Below are 20,049 nucleotides of genomic sequence, written 5' to 3' on the forward strand. Positions count from 1 at the left end.
CTGTACTAGGGGAAAAAAAAAAAAAACAGTCACGGAGAAAAACACTTACAAGCCTAAAATGGAGTTCATTTTGTTGAAGTGGGATCTAGGCTCTTTTTGGAGGGGGAATTTTTTTCCCTTCCTTTTTCTTCCAAGTTCCCCTTAGGATTGCAACCACTGAGTTTCAATGCCGTCTCTTAAGCATGGAGTATCTATCTATTTACCGAGACAGGAAACAGATTATTCACGTGTTTTCACTGACCATACATTCCATCCTAGAAATCCCCAGAGAGATGAAAGCCAGGATCAGTGACCCGAGAATTCCCCAAACCACACACACAAAGCCCCACATAGATCCATGTTCTGAAGGTTGAGAAAACTGAATTATGCAGCCCTTCATAATTGCTTGAATCCTGGGTGCTGTAAGAAACGGGTGAATAAACTGTCTTTGATATGATTCTTTTTCATATTTATTTTAGCAACTTATGAAGTTGAAATTGAAGAACCTCAAAAGGTACTGTTTCCTTTTTTTACCAACTTTATAACTATAGCAGGTATACAGAATTGACTGTAAAGTAGTTTCTTTTACGAGCAAAGAGAAAGGTCTTTCTTTGTTTTTGGTTCCTACTCCCCCCAAACCCCCCACCCCCTATTCCTGAGGCTTTTCCAAGACTCCAGCTGCTAAGACTCTGTAGCCTGTAATAACAGAGATAGAAGAGGTGGTGTGGGGGGAGGGAGAAGCTGGTCCTAATCCATTCCCGGCCCCTTATCTATGGCGGCCAGCATCAACTAGCCTTTAATAACGGTCCCTTCAGAGACAGGAGTGCTGTGACACAAGCCAAATTTGTATATTCTGCGCTTTCATAAGAATGACCAGCCCTCTGAAGGCACATTTTCTGGCTCCTGGTGGGCACAGTGCTAGGTGCCACTTTGGAGTGACTTGATTAGGGCCCAAACAGAGTCCCTGCTGGCCTCAATCCCAGTTCCTGCCTGTGTGATCTTGAACCTCCATTTCTTCACCTGTAAAATAGAGATAATAGAAGTTGCCCACATCTGAGGTCATTGTGGGAACGAGAGTAAGGTAAATTCAGGTAGACAGTTTGACAGTAAATGCCCGCATCTCTTCCAACATTTTACCTCTCGGAGCTCCAGTTGTGTCTTCTGTAGAATGGTGTATTCTTCACAAGGGCAGGAAGTATATGCCCTGTGGTTACCACATCTGCTATAGTAGATGCTTAATAAATAAGGGAGTTTACACCTGTTTCACTGAATTGCTGAGAGAACTCAAAGTAGGTAAGCTCCTAGTACAGCACCTGGCACACAGTAGGTGCTTACCTCATGTTGTAATGGGTCAATTAAGGTTCAGTCTTCTCTCCCGAGGTTCACTTAGTCAAGATCTTTCATCTTCCTGCTTGTTTTCTTACCCCTATTGGAAAGGCCCATTCATTTCTGGATACATTTTCTAGCTTGAAAGCTATAAATGATTATTCTTATTAATGAGAGTAGAAACATTCCATTAAAATGGTTCAATTATCTGGCAACATCTCCAAATAATAAACCTTTCTGCACAAGTGAACTCTGTAAATAACTAGAGTTTATCCGATTCAAGAGAAAAAAAGCATGAACGTATTTTTAACTTTTTTTCTAAGATTTATTTATTAGAGAGAGAGAGAGATGGCAGTGGTAAGGGCAGAAGGAGAGAGAGTCTTAAGCAGACTCCCTGCTGAGTGCAGAACCCAAACACAGCACTCAATCCCAGGACCCTGAGATCACAACTTGAGCTGAAACCAAGAGTCAGACACTTAGCTGACTGCGCCACCCAGGAACCCCATATTTTTAACGTTTATATCATAATTTTCAGATGTCTATTGCATTCATCTCAGTATTCCTGTCTGGGTCTTACCCTGTCTTGATGACATGGAATCCTCTGGAACATAACAGACTGAGTGGGTACAGTTCATGCTCTTCTTTATGTGATGCTCTTAGCCCTTTGTTAGGTGTTAGGAGCTAGTTTTTCCACCAAGGCCCCACAAGTCTGTAGTCACTGCTGTCTGTTCTCCGACAGTTATTATTTCTTTGTCAACATCTTTGTGTCTAGCAGGGAGTCTTTCACATGGAAGAGCATCACTTGTACAAAAGTGGGAGCACTTAATCCTCAGTGTTCCCCAGTGAGCTAGTATCACTGCTTCCATTTTACAGGTGAGAACTGGAGGCTCAGGGAGGTTAAACCTGTAAATAATATAGTAGAGGTCCATCTGACTTATCATTCTACCCCAACTGCCACCAGTTTCTTAGAATTATATGGAAAATAAAAACCAGTAGTCCCTAAATGAAAGCTGGCAGGGCTTTCCTCAAAGGAGGGCAAATGAGCTAATAGACTGTCTTGGTGGCAGCGTTTTCAAGGCTTAGCTATTTTCTGTTTTCTTCAGCATTTTTATCTAGATTCAAAATAATGAATGAATCAGATCTATATGAAGACTGAATAAATGAGCCATGTTGTGGTCACTGGGACATAATCTTAACAGTGCCAAATCTAGATCATATGAGAGCTGATTGCAGATCAGAGGGTGTATGACCAGAAAAGGAGATTTCCTAGCATGACTGATACACTTGTGTTACCCCTTCTGCCCACAGAAACATTACTCCAATATCACAAGCACATATTTTCCCAAATGATTGGAAAGCTTTCATTCTACAGATGCATTCCTGGAAAAACATGTGGAGGACAATTCTTTTAAGTCAGTTTATACATTGCCTCTGGCATGTACTATAACTTTGGGAATTCTTGTTTTCCTTTCACACTGACTTCAGCTCCACTGGCCAGGGTTCCTAGAATTTTCTGTTGTCGTGTCCACTTTGCTCTGTCCTGAGACCTCACCTGCTTTGTCTTTTGGTTAAGTCTCTAATGATCTGTAATCACACAACAAAGGCATGGTTTGGATTGGTTTATGAAAATGACCATTTCCATCTTTCCTTTCAGCCGTGGAAGAGTGGTCTCCACCCAGAATTTAGGTGAGTTTTATCTTCAAATAAAGCGTCGATCTAACCACTGACCCCCTGAATGCTTGTTTTTCTCAATGGGCCAGCTATGCTTGCAGAAACTGACTCAGGTCAGCCTCCCCAGCACCTCATAAGGTACCTGCTACAGAGAAAGTACTCAGGTGTCCTGCCTTGTTATAGCCCACATCACACTCATCAGCAAACACTTACTGAGTCTCCAACATGTGCCAGCCTCTTTCTAATCACTGGGGCAGTAGCAGTGATGGGGACCTGGCCACTAGCCCCAGGGACTCCTGGACTGTGGGAATCACACAAATAGGCATATATCATGTGATTCCCAAAGAACTTAGTTTCCAAAATGTACCATGTTGTTCCAAGTTTCTGTGCCTTTGCTCCCTTAATTCATTAATTCACCCAACTGAATTATCTGGCGAACACCTACTGACCATCAAACATCCCCACCTGAAGCCTTCCTAATTCCCCTCCTTCAAAGAGAAGTATCCAGTCCCTTTTCTGTAAGGTACACAGTTTGCACTAACATCATCGTGTGTCATTTGTTTGCTAACATGCCAGTTCCTCCTTATTCTCCTCCCCCTTTTGCCACCTTGTCTGTGAGCTCCTTGTGAGGAGGACCTGTGTTTTCTTGTTCTTGGTATTCCTGATGCCTCTCATACTTCTGGGTCCAGTGCAGGGCCTTGGTAAGGGCCATGCTCTTACCCGGCTTTTCAGAGTCTGTGTCTACCATTCTTTCCCTGGGGTTATTTCTAATGCATTAGAGTAATCATGGTTGGTGAGGTATGGAGAAGCAAGTATCAAAGCTCCCTTGCTAAGGCTAAAAATACAAGCATTGGATCATGGGGGAAGCCTGTTTCATTTCTCTCCTTGAGTCCTGGCCTGCCTCTATTTATGTTCCCTATAATTACCCTCTAGCATGGTGCTGAGCAATTGGTAGGCACATATCAAATGATTAATTCAATGCTTTTTGAGTTTTTACTCTGTTCAGTTGCTACTAGATTCTAAGGCACATAAATGGAGAGAATATATTCTCTGCCCTTGGTTCAAGATGGGCATGGAAGCCAGAATGGTTGGGGATAAGAGGCTATATGGAGGGGCAAATGACCATATAAGTAAAAAGTTAAAATATAATATAATCACTGCTAAACAGTTATAGAAGCAGAGATGAGGCTCTGTGCATGATTTCTTGAAGAGTTGACAACTGAGTTCAGTCTAGAAAGACCTGTAGGAATTGGCCAGGTGAAAATGTCAGAATGTATGTTCCAGGCACAAGTAAAAGTTTGAGCAAAGACATAGTGTTCAACACTGAGGTTTGTCTAGAACTCCACAAACTCCTTTGTTCATGCCTTGGGAGCAGCAGGAACAAAGCCAGGGGAGTATGCAGAACTGGATCCAGGCCTGCACTCCCTAATTTACCATTTAGACCAGCCCTGTCCAATGGGACTATAAGGCAAACCACTGGCGTTATTTAAAATTTTTCTAGTAGCCATTTGTTAAAAAGTAAAAAGAAACAGGTAAAATTAATTATAATGCATTTTATTTATCCCAGTACATCCAAAATATTATCATTTTGACATGTAATCCATATAATAACTATTGCTTGAAGTATTTTATAATCCTTTTTTCATAACAAGTCTTCAAGATCCAAATATTTTTTATACTTACAGCTCAATTTGGACCTGATACATTTCAAATGTACAATAATTACACATGGACAGCACAGATTTAGACTTTATACTATAGGTCAGGGGAAGCCACAAGAGTTTCAAAGCAGAAATAACATACTCCATTCCCTCATGGTATTCCTAGGAGTCACAATATTGAATTTTTAAAAAGATTTATTTATTTATTTATTTATTTATTTATTTATTTATTTATTTATTCATTCATTCATTCATTCATTCATTCATTCATTCATGAGAGACACACAGGGAGAGAGAGGCAGAGATATAGGCAGAGGGAAAAGCAAGTTCCCTGTGGGGAGCCTGATGTGGGACTTGTTCCCAGGACCCTTGAATTATGACCTGAATGGGAGGCAGATGCTCAACCACTGAGCCACCCAGGTGCCCCACAATACTGAATTTAATTTTATAATTATTTATGGAGATCCAGCTATGTCGAGACTACCAGACAAGAACTGAGGGGCAAAATGGATTACCAAGGGCATATACATCAACAAGGCAGCTAATGTTTTAGGAGAAATACCAACAATGTGCAATGAGAACCTAAGAATTGGGTAATTCTAACACAGCAAATGCTTCAGTGAAGAAAAGGACACCAACAATTATTGTGGGTCCACTATGTGCTCTGAACAATACTAGGCTTTCAGCATTTTACTCACATCTCAATTCTCATGGCAACCATTGAGATTTGCATTGTGACCTTTCATTTATAAAATGAGAAAATTTGATTTTTTAGAAAGGCTAATCTTAGACTTGTGGGAAGAGGTATGCTTAGTGGGCTCCCTCACAGCCCCCAATCATCAGGAAACTGCATATGACCTTAACAGTGGGCACGGTGCTCAGTAATTAGATGAATGAATGAAACTCCTCAAAGCTCTCTCCATTGTCTTTCAGAACATTACTATCTCTGGTGTTTTTCCTCCCTTGATGACATCCTTTTCTGAGTTTCTTTGAGGGCTCTTCTTTTTCTGCCTTCCACATAAATGTGGTTGTCAATCTAGTTCAGTATGCCAGAAGCAGAAGTTCTCATTTGGGTGTTGATGTTCCTTAGCATTCTTTCGTTGGTCCTTGGGTTTTTCATGACACTGTCTACCTTGCCCCTCCAGTGCAGCTGCTGTCTGTACACTGGTGCACAGGGATCATTCATCCCCTTAAGGAAGGCTGGCTGAGTACCACTCTGTGCCAGGCACTGTGCTATATTGCTGCTGCAGTTTACACGGTGTTAGTGCTGGAGATACATATAGAAATAGCAGAGCTCTGCCTCTTTAAATTTGATTGTTAGTTTACAAAGCAAAGTGGAGGAACTGAAGGCAGATCCATAGTGCTTTGTAATGCAAGATAGAAGGATAAAGTATTGGGGCCGCAGGCAAGAAGGTATGACTGGGAGAATCAGGGAAGGATTCTTGGAAGTAAGACAATTCAGACAAATTGAGAAGGGTATTGTGTTCCCCACAATAAAAGATGCAGGAGGCATGTCTCTAAGGGGAAATAGCAAACAAAAAAGAGGAGTTGCTTGAGCTAGGTGGTAGGTTTGGAGAATGTGAGAGTCTAGAGCAAAAGTGGAGGAAAGGAGCAGAAGGAGATGGGGTTGGAAAAAAAGGTTGCGGCCAGATCACAATGAGCTTATGTTTTATCCTACAGGCAATGAGGAGTTCCTAGGAGATTTTAAGCAGGGATTCATTCTGGCATTAATTGGGGCAGGTAGAAACTCAGCAAATTTATCTAATGAGTGACCTGATCCTCATCTTAGAAGAAGCTGGGGAGAAAAAGGGGATTATTCATGTCATTCATTTTTTCCATTCATTTCATTTGGTATTGAGTGGTACCCTATGACCTAAACGGTCTAACCCTCACTTTTCCCCTTATGTCTCTTCACATCTAAGCTCTAAACATGAAGATGAAGATAAAAAGAAGGAAAAAGAACTATGTGGATTGGAACCTCAAAAACCAAAGAAGGATCTACCTTCAAGCCATCTTTTCAAGGTATTGGTGTTCTAGGGTTCCAGGCCAAACAGTCCAATTGAGGCATGTCATAGGAGTAGTGCATGGAGTGACTTTTTAGAGGCTGAGATACAGCTCTCCAGAGAAAGTCAGAAGATGCAGTGGGTGTTGGGTGTTTTATCCAAGAAATGAACTTGATAGTAACACTGAGCTCTAGCTTCAGGGTTTTTACTTACTGGCCATGAAGCAGGCCTTAGGAGTAGGGCTGGGACTAATGTGAGTTCAGCAAGGCACTCAGGGGGTGAAACATAGGCACTCATTTGGGTGCCGTGCCCTGCATTAAACTACCCTGGAGGGAGGGCCTCCTTAAGGTATGTGCTCAGAGGTCCTGGTTAGGAGAATGACTTACTTTCTGAGCTCAGTCATTTCATCTGTAAGAGAAAAATAAATAATCCCTACCCAGTTACCATCCTCAGTTCCACCCTGATTCTATTCTCATTTGTGACGATAAAATGAAGTAATGTATGTGAAAATGCTTTGTAAACCAGAAGATACTGTAAAAATGAAGTACATTGTTAATTATGACTTACTAGTAAATTCTGTATCTGTGTGCGTATTCATATCCAATTGACACTATCCCTTTCAAAACAGTAGTCAGAGGCTTAAATGGTTGATACCACCAGCACTGCTACTAATGCTCAGAATATTCTAAAAACCTATTTGAGATGTGCCTATCTTATAATATCAGGTTGTTCCAGTTCCATCTGTAGGGCTTGAGTAAGTCAAACAGCTTGTTGGTGGCATGGGCCTGAACTGGTGTGTAAGCCCAAAGGCCAGGCTGGACCAGGTTGTGTGTTTATAGAATATCACGAAGCAGCATAATTCAAGGAAGAAGTAAGTCGCTAATTATGAAAGACAAGGACCAGAGTTAGGGAAGCGGCACTGCATACTGAGTCCAGAGGGAGGGCAAGGACAAAAGTGGGCAATGAGGCCAGAGATCAGAAAGGGGTTAATTAGGAGCATGAGAAAAACAACAGGGAACCATGGTTAGGGATACTGACCATGAAAGAGCAAAAGTGGGGGATGTGTTCTTTATCAATGCTGGCCATTTGACAAGAGCCAGGTCAAGCTACCACTGAAGGGACATATTTCTGCTTTTATGGAGTGGATTTGAGTTTTGGAAATTGTTAAAAGTTACTTGGACTATGTTAGGTAAATGTAGGTGGTATAGCTGGGCAGTGCGATTTGTGGTCAGATATAAATGGTAAGTCAGTTAACTACAGAATCCCCTGTGGTTCAAACTGACCCTAGAAAGCATTCCCAAGGACAGCCCAAGGGGAACCTATGTACCATTTTATTAGGTACCACAGTGAAGGAAGACAGTCACTGCACCTATGTGAAACTCTGACTTATCACTGTCATTTTTCCCCATTAAAAATTTCACTCTTGGCTATGTGACTTAAAAGAGTGCCCCTCCTTATATTCTCCTTTTAGTTTGCCCGGATCCCACCAAGAACTCAGGAAATCTCATACTTTATATCTGTTAAGTACTTCAGCTTTTCCAAGTACTTTCAGATGTATTGTCATAGTCAACCCTCCTGCCCGCTTGCAGTCGGAAGGACAGTAATCTCCTCTCCCATTGACATCTGATAAATGGCCAGAAAGCCTGTAATTCTTCTTGATTTCCAATGTCTATTCCTGGCAATCCATCCAGATCTTTCTGAAATGCACATCTAGCTCAGATTGCTGCCTGGGGCTCAGTGAGGCCCACACTGAATCTTGCACAAAAGACCATGCATTACTCAGCCTCATTCTGTTATATCTTCTCATCTCATCTTTTTCCCTTGCTTCTTCCACTCTTTCCTCAGCATCAGCCTTCACATACCTTTCTGAGAACACTAATATTGCTCCAGATACCCATGCCTTTGCTCGTGCTGATTTGTCCTCCCGGTACTCCTTTACCCCCTCAGTCAATCTCTTATTTACATTTCTTTTTTTTTTTTTATGATAGTCACACAGAGAGAGAGAGAGAGAGGCAGAGACATAGACAGAGGGAGAAGCAGGCTCCATGCACCGGGAGCCCGACATGGGATTCGAACCCGGGTCTCCAGGATCGCGCCCTGGGCCAAAGGCAGGCGCTAAACTGCTGTGCCACCCAGGGATCCCCCTCTTATTTACATTTCAAAATACTCTTTAATAAGACCTACTGTGGAAGTCTCTCCACCCTGTCTCCCAGCCAAGAGAACTGACCTCCCCTCCTCTGTTTCTGTCTCAGTGAACAATACATTTGCAAATAGCACTTGCCACATTGTACCTGAATGTTTGTGTGTATTGTCTCTAAGATCAGTGTGTAGGCCACTGTGCCATGGCTTCTCTCTAACTCCAGAACCCAGCATTAGTGTTTGACAAACACTGCAGTGGGGAAATGAGGAGGAACAGAAGAATGGCAGGAGGAAAGATGAAATGTGAGGCAAAAGGAACACAGCATCCCTTGGTGGTCAAGAGCACGGGGTTCAAGTCCTACCCTGGTAGACTACTAGCTGTGAGACCAGAGTATTTGAAGACCAGTTATTTCACCTTTCTAAAGTCCTTATTATGTGGACTAATGATATTTTCCTAATGGGGTGTCATGGATATTAGGTGAGATAAGATACATGAAAAGCCTGCTCTGTAGTCAGTGCTTGGTTATATGCTGGGTGCCTCCTTTGGGGCTGCCTCTGTGCTGGGTGTTCTGTGGCCACTCAGAAATGAGCAAAAGATATGGTTTGCATCCTCATGAAACTTAGTCTAGGGAGACTGTGTTCAGTACCATAATAAATTGTTATGCATGAGGAATAAATGATTGAAGAACAGTGCAAGTAAGTGGCCAATGGAGCAGGTAAGTCAGAGATCTACAGCAATCTCCCTGTTGAATATGTTTAGGAGGCTGCCTGTGGAGGGATGCTGGGAAGAAACCAGGTGATGAAAGTCCAGAGAGGCAACATGAACATGCTGCCCAGAAAGCAGGACCCTGTGAGTCACATTGTCCAGACAAAGGCCTGCCCCCAAGACCCGACGCTGGCCAGGCACTCCCTAGGCCACTGTAAGTTGCATTTCTTCCTGGTTCTCTTCACCATCACCAAATGATTTTAAAGTTGTGCATGTCCAGGATTTTAGTTGATTTTATAAATACTTATTGAACATTTATTATGTACCAGGAAACTTGCCCTAGTGTGAGGCAGTCATGCAGTCATGGAAAGAACACTAGATTTAGAAGTAGAAGACCAGAATTCAAAATAAGCTCTAATACTTACTAGCCATGTAAGAAATAACTTCATATCCCTTCAGCTCCATTTCTTCATTTATAAAAGAGATTCATGTGTTAGACTTCATAGGGGTTTTGTGAAGCACAAATCTGACAGTATGTCACAAGTAGATCCTCAACAAACATTTACTCCTTTCTTTGTATATCTACCGGCTTCCGTTGATTTTTGTAGGCCAAGATAATTGACACACTGATGATATAGTATGATATCATTAGTTTACTTTATTTAGGTTGTACTTACCTTCGTGTTAGTCAAGACTCTTGATTACAGGTAACGGTAATCGTATCATATTGTGTTAAGCAAAAAGGGAAGAGGAGTCTCACTTCAAGGAAAGTCTGGCCATGGCTGGATCCAGGTACACAAGTAATAACACAAAGACTCAATTTTATTTCTTCTATTCCTGGCTTTTCCCTCTCTGGCTTGGCATCAACTTTCAGACAAACCCAACCCTTTTGGAGGCAAGATGGCATCCAGCAGTAACAAGCTTATACTCTATCCTCTTAGGAACACCTGAGGAAAACTAGAAATTGTTACCTTCTCAGTAGTTAAGAGAAAAGGCTCAGATCTGAGTCTTATTGGGTCTGATTGGGTTACATGTTACCTCTGAACCAGTCATTCTGAGTGAGGGATATGATGCTCTGGAACTCAGCCTGTGTCATAAACTCACCCCTGGAACTGGGGGCAGAGTAGCTTCTACCAAAACTACATAACATCAGATTGAAGGATTTCCAAAGCAAAAGGAAAGGGCTGTTATCAGGGGAAAAAGTAGATATTAGGTAGACAAAGAAAATAGATATCCACCCCAACCCATTAAACCATAGCAAACCATTGACATTTCACATGTTACAAAACAGTTATGAGAAGAATAAATACTCAGTGGTCATAAGATGGATTCAGGGCCCCTTAAAATCCACCTCTGGGCTAGTTGGCCACATCCTTGCCTCACAAGTATTCCCTGAATACTTTGCTGTATTCTGCATGTCCTATGTCAAGTGTTTAAATACCTCTATAATTTTGCTTGATCTGTCTGGAATTCTCACCTGATGATGTCCTAGGCATCCTTTAAGATCTATCTCAGGAGGTACCTGGGTGGCTCAGTTGGTTGAGCATCTGCCTTTAGTTCAGATCATGATCCCACAGTCCTAGGATTGAGCTCTGCATCCGGCTCTCTGCTCAGCAGCGAGTCAGCTTCTCCCTCTCCATTTCCCTCTATGATCTCTCTGGCTCTCACGATCTCTCAAATAAATAAAATCTATGTCAGAAGTCACTTCTTCTGAGGCCTCCCTTACCTCAGTCCATCCTTCTCTTTACTGCTCTCCAGAGACCACAATTCCTCACTTCTTTCTGCTTCCATGGCACTGAAACAACTGAGTGACCACATCTCCATATAGGTCAAGCATTTCTGGGACCCAGGACCACTATATACTAATCCCATAATCTTAGGAAACTTACAGATTTTCATGTGCAAATGGGGTTAATACTATTTATTTTCCAGGGCTGTCAGTCAATACAGATAAAGTGTTTAGTTCATGTGCTCAATAACTTAGTTCTCTTCATTTATTTTCTTCTCTAAATTATAGGATGCCTAACATAATACATGGGGTACATGTTTGTCTGCCATGGTATACAATGAGCACCATGAGATCAAAGACCATTTGGTATTTTTCTCTGTATTTCTGCAACCTGGTACATGTCTGGCACACTGGAGATCTCCCAACAAAACTTTGTTAAAGGAATAAAATAATAAATCCAACATCAGTGAGACTATGGTAGATTTGAGAATATGAATAATTCTCATGACTAAGAAAAGTAAAGAGTAAATTTTTGGAAAATGAAGTATCACAGAACTGATATAAAAAGAAATCATCCATATACTCATAGGAACCAGGAATCCTGGAAAGTGAGTGTCAGAGCTACTCCCATCCTAAGGGTTTTTACTGAGCTCTGAATCTCTTGAGTTCCTGTTTTGACTATGTGATGTGCAGAGGACAGGAGCTATGTCCCAGGGCCTGCCCCAAGTGAGCTTATAATAGGAGACTCCTGTATAAAGCCAGGACCTCAAAGGATATGTCCATACAGAATGAATAAGACTGTGCCTATAATTAAAAATACTGTACTGTATACTTACAGATTTATTATAAAATGGGTAGATCTCAAGTGTTTATTCTGAGATAATTTTTTTTCAAAAATAAATGTAAAAAGGGTGGCAAAAGATATTTTCTGATATTAATGATGCACGAGAAAGCATAGAAATAGCATTAAATTTTTTAAAAATGCCTTAAATTGAGAAACAGGTAGACTTACTTAACTTGGAGCATAGAAAAAAAACGGAAGTGAGAGGAAGACTAGTTGAAGTGAATAAAAGAGTTACAGGAGAGCCCCGAATATGGGGCTGAAAGCTATTTTCATGTAATTATGTACTGTCCATGAGAGTCACTATAGATTTGAGGATTATGCCATGAAAAAAAATAGTCCAAAGAGGATTATTCTGAGTAATCTGTACATACTGCTAAAACACAAAGGGAGTTGCTGAGTCCATTAATAGTTCTTTGCAGTACTTGTTTGAGTAGCACAAAATGCTTAATCAAGGAGAGTGGCATGAAAACTGAAAGTTTTGAGGAGAAAAATATAATAGAGTGTCTTTCTATACTCCTTCTATGCAAATAGGCCTCTTAAAAAAATGAATGAAGTCAAAGTATCACTTCTTTTGGTTGGAAAAAAAAATTAACAAAACATAAATCCCAGTAAGCACAAGGAGACTTGTCCATTTTGACCCTGGTGCTGGGTGAAGGAAAAAAAAAAAAGATTACCATAAGCTGATATGCAAACCAATTAGCAGTTCAAAGTCCCACTACTATGTGTGTGGTCCAAAAGAAATTCAGTGTAATCTAATGTGGTATCAGCTTGGTAGCCCTCCCAGACAACTGCCTGAAGTAAACAAAATCCTCTTTGATGGAAGCAACTTCTATTTCAGGTTTCAAATAATTCTACAACATATACTTTTAAAAATTAACAGTTCATAGACAAAAATTACTAAACACACAAGCAAACAAGTCACAGTGACTGGAAACCAGCAGAACAGATGTTAGGGGCCAGTCTGCAAGATATTACAGATACTAGAATTATTAAACAGAAAACATATATTAATATATTTTAAAAATTAAAAAACATGAATAAGGAATAAACATTTTTGAAAAAGATAGTTTGGTAAATTGATATGGAAATGTGGCGAATAAATTATACATCAGATTAGACACAGGTGAGGACTCCTGGGTGGCTCAGTGATTGGGTGCCTGCCTTTGGCTCAGGTCATGATCCCAGGGTCCTAGGATTGAGTCCTGCCATCAGTTTCCCTGCATGGAGCCTGCTTCTCCCTCTACCTATGTCTCTGCCTCTCTCTCTATGTCTCTCATGAACAGATAAATAAAATATCTTTTAAAAACTAGACACAGGTGAAGAAATTAAGGAACAAGAAGATAAATCTAGAGAAATTATCCAAAATATATTTCACACGGGAGATGATAGGAAAGATGGGAAAGAGAGGATAAGAATCCCCAAGGATAATTGAAGAAATCTTAACTACAAAAGGACCATGGAAAGAGTGGGAAAGAGGAAAAAATAAAGAGGTAATTCCTGATAATTTTTGAGAATTGTTGAAAGATAACAATGTGTAGATCCAGAAGCCCCAAAGTTCTCAAGCAGGCTAAAGAAAAGAACTTCACACCTAGTTATATCTTAAAGAAATGGAATAATATTGAAGAATAAGAGAAAATCTTAAAATATCTTAAAAGCAGACAAAGGAAAAAGCCAGTCATCCAGAAAGAAACAAGCTGATTGCTGAGTTCTCAAAAATAAGAGTGTGCAACTTGAACACAATGCTACTGAAAGATATTGAATGTCTATCCAGAATTGTATAACTAGTGAAAATGTATGTCAGGGATGAAGGAAAAATTATATTTTTAGACAAAGTGAGAGACTTTAATCACCAAATAAAACCTCCTAACGGAGATTCTAAAGCATATATTTCAGAAAGAAAGAAGATAATCCCTTGCATAACTTTAGATGCAAGAAAGTATCAACTGAATAAAACAACACAGCTAACTCGGGAGATGAAAAAAATATTGAGGATTAATAGCATATATTCTGGGAAGGTAACTCAAAACATTTTAAGGTTTTTAACTGTAGCAAGTAATTTATACTAGCTTTAAAAGAGAGTGGCTAGGATATATTCATCAAAAGATAACAGTGAAAAGACAAGGCACAGAGTGAGAGAAGTTATTTGATTTATATATATTTTTGACAAAGGACTCATATATGGAATACATAAATCTTCCATAAATATCACTGTATCCAGAAAATATAAAATAGAAATCAGAAAAAAATTTAGAGGAATTGAGAAAATATTTTTTTTTTGAGAAAATACTTAAACAGGTACTTCACTCAAGATTTTCAAAAAGCAAATACATTATGGAAGAGCTGTTCACCCTCATTAAGTTTCTGGGAAATGCAAATGAAATCTACAATGTGAGACACCTAGGTGGCTCAGTGGTTAAGCATCTACCTTTGGCTCAGGTGGTGATCTCGGGGTCTTGGGATCGAGTCCCACATCAGGCTTCCCACAGGGAGCCTGCTTCTCCCTCTGCCTATGTCTCTGCCTCTCTCTCTGTGTCTCTCATGAAATAGATAAAATCTTAAAAAGAAAAAGAAAAGAAAAGAAACCTACAATGTGATATCACTACACTCCCACCCAAACAGCTAAAATAAAAACCACTAAAAATATCAAGTCTTAGTGAAGTTATGGAACAACTAGAACTCTCCTACACTGCTGGGACTGTAACTGGGGTAATCATTTTGGAAAACTGTCTGGCAGTATCTATTAAAGCCCAGCATATGCATATCCTATGACTAGCAAGTCTATGCCTATTCTTATACCCAATAGAAATGCATACTTCAGTTTACCAAGATATATACAAGATGTTCATAACAGAACTTTTTATAATGACCTCAAACTGGAAACCATCCATATGTCCATCTAAAGTAGAATGGATAAATGTAGTTTGTTCATACATGGAATCTTTTTATAGGAATGAACAAATTACGGCCATATGCAACAGCACAGGTAAATGTCACAGAGTACTGAAGAGAAGTAGGCAACACCAAAGAGAACATTCTGAATGATTCTATTAATGTAAAATTAAGAAATAAGCAGAATTGACCTCTGATATTAAGCATTATGATGGTGGCTACCCTTGTGGGAGGGAAGGAGGACTAGAACAGAGCATGGGAAGGGCTTGGGGGCCCTGATGGTATTAGATTTTTTTTTATCTGTGTGCTCTGTACATGAACATGTTCGATTTGGGAAAAATCCATTGAGCTGTACTGTTATGATTTGTGCTTTTTCCTGCATGTTGTAATTAAAATTTAAAACACACTAGGGTAACTATTAAAAGAAAGCACATATTTCTTCCAAACAATACATAAAAAAGAGATCTCAGTCAAGAAAGAGAAAGGTGCTGGGATACCTGGGTGGCTCAGTGGTTGAGCATCTGCCTTCAGCTTAGGGTGTGATCCTGGAGTCCCAGGATCAAGTCCTGCATTGCGCTCCCCACATGGATCTTGCTTCTCCCTCTGCCTATATCTCTGCCTCTCTCTTTTTGTGTCTCTCATGAATAAATAAATAAAATATTTTAAAAATAAAAAAAGAAAGAGGAGGACGAGGGGGAAAAATAAATAAGTATGTAATGAGATAGCAAATATAAAGTTTAATATGTCAGTAAACACTATAAACTCAATACACAAAACACTCTAGTTAGGAGAACTATGCATTCAAATCATTCAATATTAAAAGATATTGGAGTGCCATTTATTTGGCCCTCTTCTAGGTGTTTGGGGTATAGCAAAATTCTCTATGTTCATGGAGGTTGCATTCTGATCAGAGGAGACAGATAGTAAATATATAAACAAAATATCCAAAATGGTAGTAAATGTTATAGGAAAAAAATAAAGCAAGAAAAGAATCAGGAAAGCAAATGGAGTTAGAAGTTATAATTTTAGAATATTCATAGGTCACTTTAAAGAAGTAAAACAAAAAAAAAATGGATGAGGAGAGCCAAGTGTATGTAGGGTAAAAATGTTCTGGGGAGGGGCGCCTGGGTAGCTCAGTCAGTTAGGCATCTGCCTTCGGCTCAGGTCGTGATCCCAGGATCCTGGGATCAAGCTCTGCATTGGGCTCCCTACTCAGTGAGGACTGTGCTTCTCCCCCCGTCCTTCTTGCTCATTGTCTCTCAAATAAATAAATAAAATCTTTTAAAAATATATTCTGGGGAGAGGGGAGAAGGAATGCAAATATCCTGAGACGGGAGCCTACCCCATATGGGGACGGAAGAGCAGGAAGGCTTGTATGGCTGGAGTACAGTATAGTAGGAGATGAGGTCAGAGACACAACAAGGGGCCAGATAGTGTGGGGGCTTCTGTAGACCATTGCAATAACTTTGGCATTTACTCTGACAGATTTTTAAGAATGAATGAGAGGTTTTGAGCACAAGAACAGAATGATCTGATTATATTTAAAGAATCATTCTGGCTGCAGTCATGAAAGAATTGCGAAGGGATAAATCAGGGACCTGTTAGGAGCTTATTGCACTAATGTGAGAGATGACAGGAGCTTGGAGGAACATACGTGGTAGACTTGTTGAGATGCGTTTGGATTCGGGATAGAATTTGGATGTAGAGAAGGGCGTCAAGGATGTCTTCATGCTTGGGACCTGAACAACTGAAAGGATGGGTTGCCACTTTTTATTGAGATGGAGCCGACTTCAGAAAAAAAGCAGATTTGTGGAGAGAAACTGTGAGTTTGGTTTGGAGCATAATGTGTTTAGACAACCAAATGGGAGTAGTGTGAAGGCTGATGGAGTATCTAGCATTCATGAAAGATGTCTAACTTAGAGATGTAAATTTGGTAGTTGACTGTGTTTTTTTAAAAGAATCCATAAACTTTTATATTTGCTGCAGCCAAAAGGAAGGATTAAGAAAGAAAAAAAATATCTTGAACTAGGAATTAAGCACCTATGTGTCCAGCATCTTTGCTTTGTGGTGGAGAAATTTACTGGCAACTCCTTAAGAAAAAGCAGCACCTCATAGCTCAAGGAGCTAACATGCTTGAGATAGTTTAGAGTCTACATGCTAATTGATTTCTTATCAGGGGATAAAATCTTTTTTCAAAGATTTTATTTATTTATTCATGAGAGACACAGAGAGAGGTGGAGACAGGCGGAGATAAAACCAGGCTCCATACAGGGAGCCAGATGTGGGACTTGATCCCAGGACCCCAGGATCACACCCTGGGCCAAAGGCAGACACTCAACCACTGAGCCACCCAGGCGTCCTCTTATCAGGGGATTAAATCTTGTTGTTTGGTTCATTTAATTGACAGAAGTCAATTTGCTTACTGCTTGTTTTTCAGATGTATCACTTCTTCTTTCTGATTAATAGTTCATGTGTGAAAATGGTTCTGAATCACTCATACTCATATTAACCTAGGCCAACTGATAAAAATGTAGCAGTTTTATGGTTATGACAAGTTTACAGTTCTGTGAAATAAATCAGCACGTGCAATTAACAGGCTAGCTACTTGTGCCAAAAATCCTTGTACATTTTTCAACTGGGCACACCATCTTCTGGCTAATTCAAACACTAAGGGAATAAGAAATGTTAATATGCTCAATCAGCTAATCTAAGAAATTTGAGGGGAAAATGACTCAAAATTGGACAAGGTCATCTAGATTTAAAGAGAGAGAAGAGGTGCCTGCGTGACCCAGTTGGGCATCTGACTCTTGGTTTTGGCTTAGGTCGTGATCTCAGGTCGGGGGATTAAGCCCCATGTTGGGCTCTGTGCTCAGTGCGGAGTCTGCTTGAGATTCCTTCTCTCCTTCTGCTTCTCCCCTACACGTGTGCACTCACATGCACTCTCTTTTGCTCTCTTTCTCTCTCAAATAAATAAATACATCTTAAAAAAAAGAAATAGAGAGGAACTCCAGGGCTGTGCCCTGGAGGATCTCACCATCTGAGGTCAGAGATTAAAGAAGAGCCATCAAAAAAAATATGGGTCACTAGGCTAGTACTCTTCATAAATACATATTCATCCTTGCCACAATCACATAAGAGTTGGTGTTATTATTGTCCCAACTTCATGGACATAATTGAGTCTCTGCAAGCTGAAGTGATGTGCCAAAGAAGCACACGTACCAAGATTATAATCCAGTTTCAGATTATGAAATCTGCCTTTCCTATTCTTGCCTTCACTGCCATGGCATGTGTGAATGCATTTATGGTAGCAGTTGATGAGCTATTCTTCAAGACTTTCTCTGTTTTCCTTACAGGTGGGTATGTGGAGGCCTTAGAGGTCACGAAAGAAACTCCAGACGGAGGGGCCTGTAAGCCTCTCTCCATCTCAGACGAGACATATGATGATGTTGAGTACCCTGGGAAGGCAGGGTAAGTGCATGTCAGCAGTGTGGTGAGACTAGAGATGACTGTGGCAAGACTACAGGTACAACACAGTAGGTTAATGATCTTTGGTTTATTTCTTCCTGCAGACCAAGGTCAGACTACTCTAGCTCATTTGCTTCTGATAATGGTAAGTATAAGAAGACACTTGAGACTGTTGGTAGAAATTGCTGAGTGCTTCTGTGGCTGATTAGTGTAAAGTGTCTTTTATCTATGTATATTTTTAATAATGTCAATCAGGCAAGGTGATGGTAAGCTTGATGGGAGAAGTGGTCTGAGGTATGTGCTAAAAAATCCACTTAGAACCATGAAGGTGAAGACTCTAATAATGGGGCTCCTGCGGCAAAAACGCAACTTCACTGTGAAATGTCCTCCTTCCTGACTGCTTCACAATGCAGGTCTGATTACAGGAATGGTGTTTTTTAATTTATATTTTGTTAGTTAACATACAGTGCAATATTGGTTTCTGGGGTAGAATTCAGTAATTCACCACTTATGTACAATACTCAGTGCTAATCACAAGTGCCCTCCTTAATGCTCATCACCCATCTAGCCCATTCCTCACCCCCCCTCCCTCCCTCAACCCTCAGTTTGTTCTTCATTGTGAAGTCACTTATGGCTTGTTTCCCTCTCTCCTTTGTTTCTTTTCCCCTTTCCATATATTCATCTGTTTTCTTTCTTAAATTCCAGGAATATTGTTTAAATAACACACAATTGTGGTTTCTTAATACTTTTAAGATCAACTTTCATGTGGTCTAGAGGCCTTGAGTGGCCTTGAGTTTTCCTCTACCTGCCACTGAAGACTTCTTCACATTATACACAGTCTTCATCCTCGAGATCCATTCATGCCTACTTCCTTTTAGTTTCTCTGACTTACCGAGCTCTACCATGGAGTGTTCTCATATGCTCTTCCTTCTTCACGGAGTGTTCTTCCCTCCCCTTGGCTCCTTTGCCTACATGACTGTTGTCTCCTCTGGTCCCAGCTCCTTCATTATTGCCCCAGGAAATATTCCCATTGGTGTACAGTCTCATGAATCTCATAGTATCATGGCCTTCCTTTGCAGCACTTTATAGTTATAATTTTATACATTTGTGATTCTTACATTAGTAACTATCTTCCCGCCTAGATTGTTATCTTCTTTATGCTTGCTATTTTTTCTAGCCCCTAGTATAATGCCAGGAACATGTGAGACATTCCAAAACTATTTACTGAATATGCATGGATAAAGAAATAATAGAGGAGGTTATAATCAAATGCTGATCTGGTTTCTTTTGCCCTCCTTAGAATGTCAGAATTTTAGATGGTGAAACAACCTTGGAGATCATGAAACTTAGTACCCCATTTTAGAAAGGAAACTAAGGCATGGAGGATTTAAGTGACTCTCCTAAACTCACTGTATGTGAGTTACATTTTAAGCCTGAAAATCATTCCCTTGCAGGGTAGCCTCAAAGTGTATCTGTACTTTAAGCTCATGTGTTGGGCTAGGCTAAAGCCATGCTATCAAGAAAGATTACTCAAGATGCTTCAGTTCTCCATTATTGCCTCAGCATTCAGATTTTTAGTAAACTCTGAAAACTATATATGAAATATGCATGGTAAGAGGGTAGAAGGAAGGAATTTG

At 40.2% G+C, this 20,049-nt stretch overlaps 1 protein-coding gene across 4 annotated transcripts in view; it reads left to right on the forward strand.

Moving 5' to 3' along the window:
- Positions 1–20,049, forward strand: part of FYB2 (FYN binding protein 2) — a 121,584-nt gene that overhangs the window by 75,058 nt on the left and 26,477 nt on the right. For all 4 annotated transcript variants that reach the window (XM_072730819.1, XM_072730818.1, XM_072730820.1 and 1 more), the window contains 6 exons: positions 459–493; positions 2,960–2,991; positions 6,560–6,659; positions 9,540–9,699; positions 18,301–18,415; positions 18,517–18,557. In XM_072730819.1, the coding sequence (XP_072586920.1) occupies positions 459–493; positions 2,960–2,991; positions 6,560–6,659; positions 9,540–9,699; positions 18,301–18,415; positions 18,517–18,557 (483 nt within the window). The remainder of the gene's footprint in view (positions 1–458; positions 494–2,959; positions 2,992–6,559; positions 6,660–9,539; positions 9,700–18,300; positions 18,416–18,516; positions 18,558–20,049) is intronic.

The sequence above is a fragment of the Vulpes vulpes genome, chromosome 12 (genome assembly GCF_048418805.1).
Source record: "Vulpes vulpes isolate BD-2025 chromosome 12, VulVul3, whole genome shotgun sequence".
NCBI classification, from domain to species: domain Eukaryota; kingdom Metazoa; phylum Chordata; class Mammalia; order Carnivora; family Canidae; genus Vulpes; species Vulpes vulpes.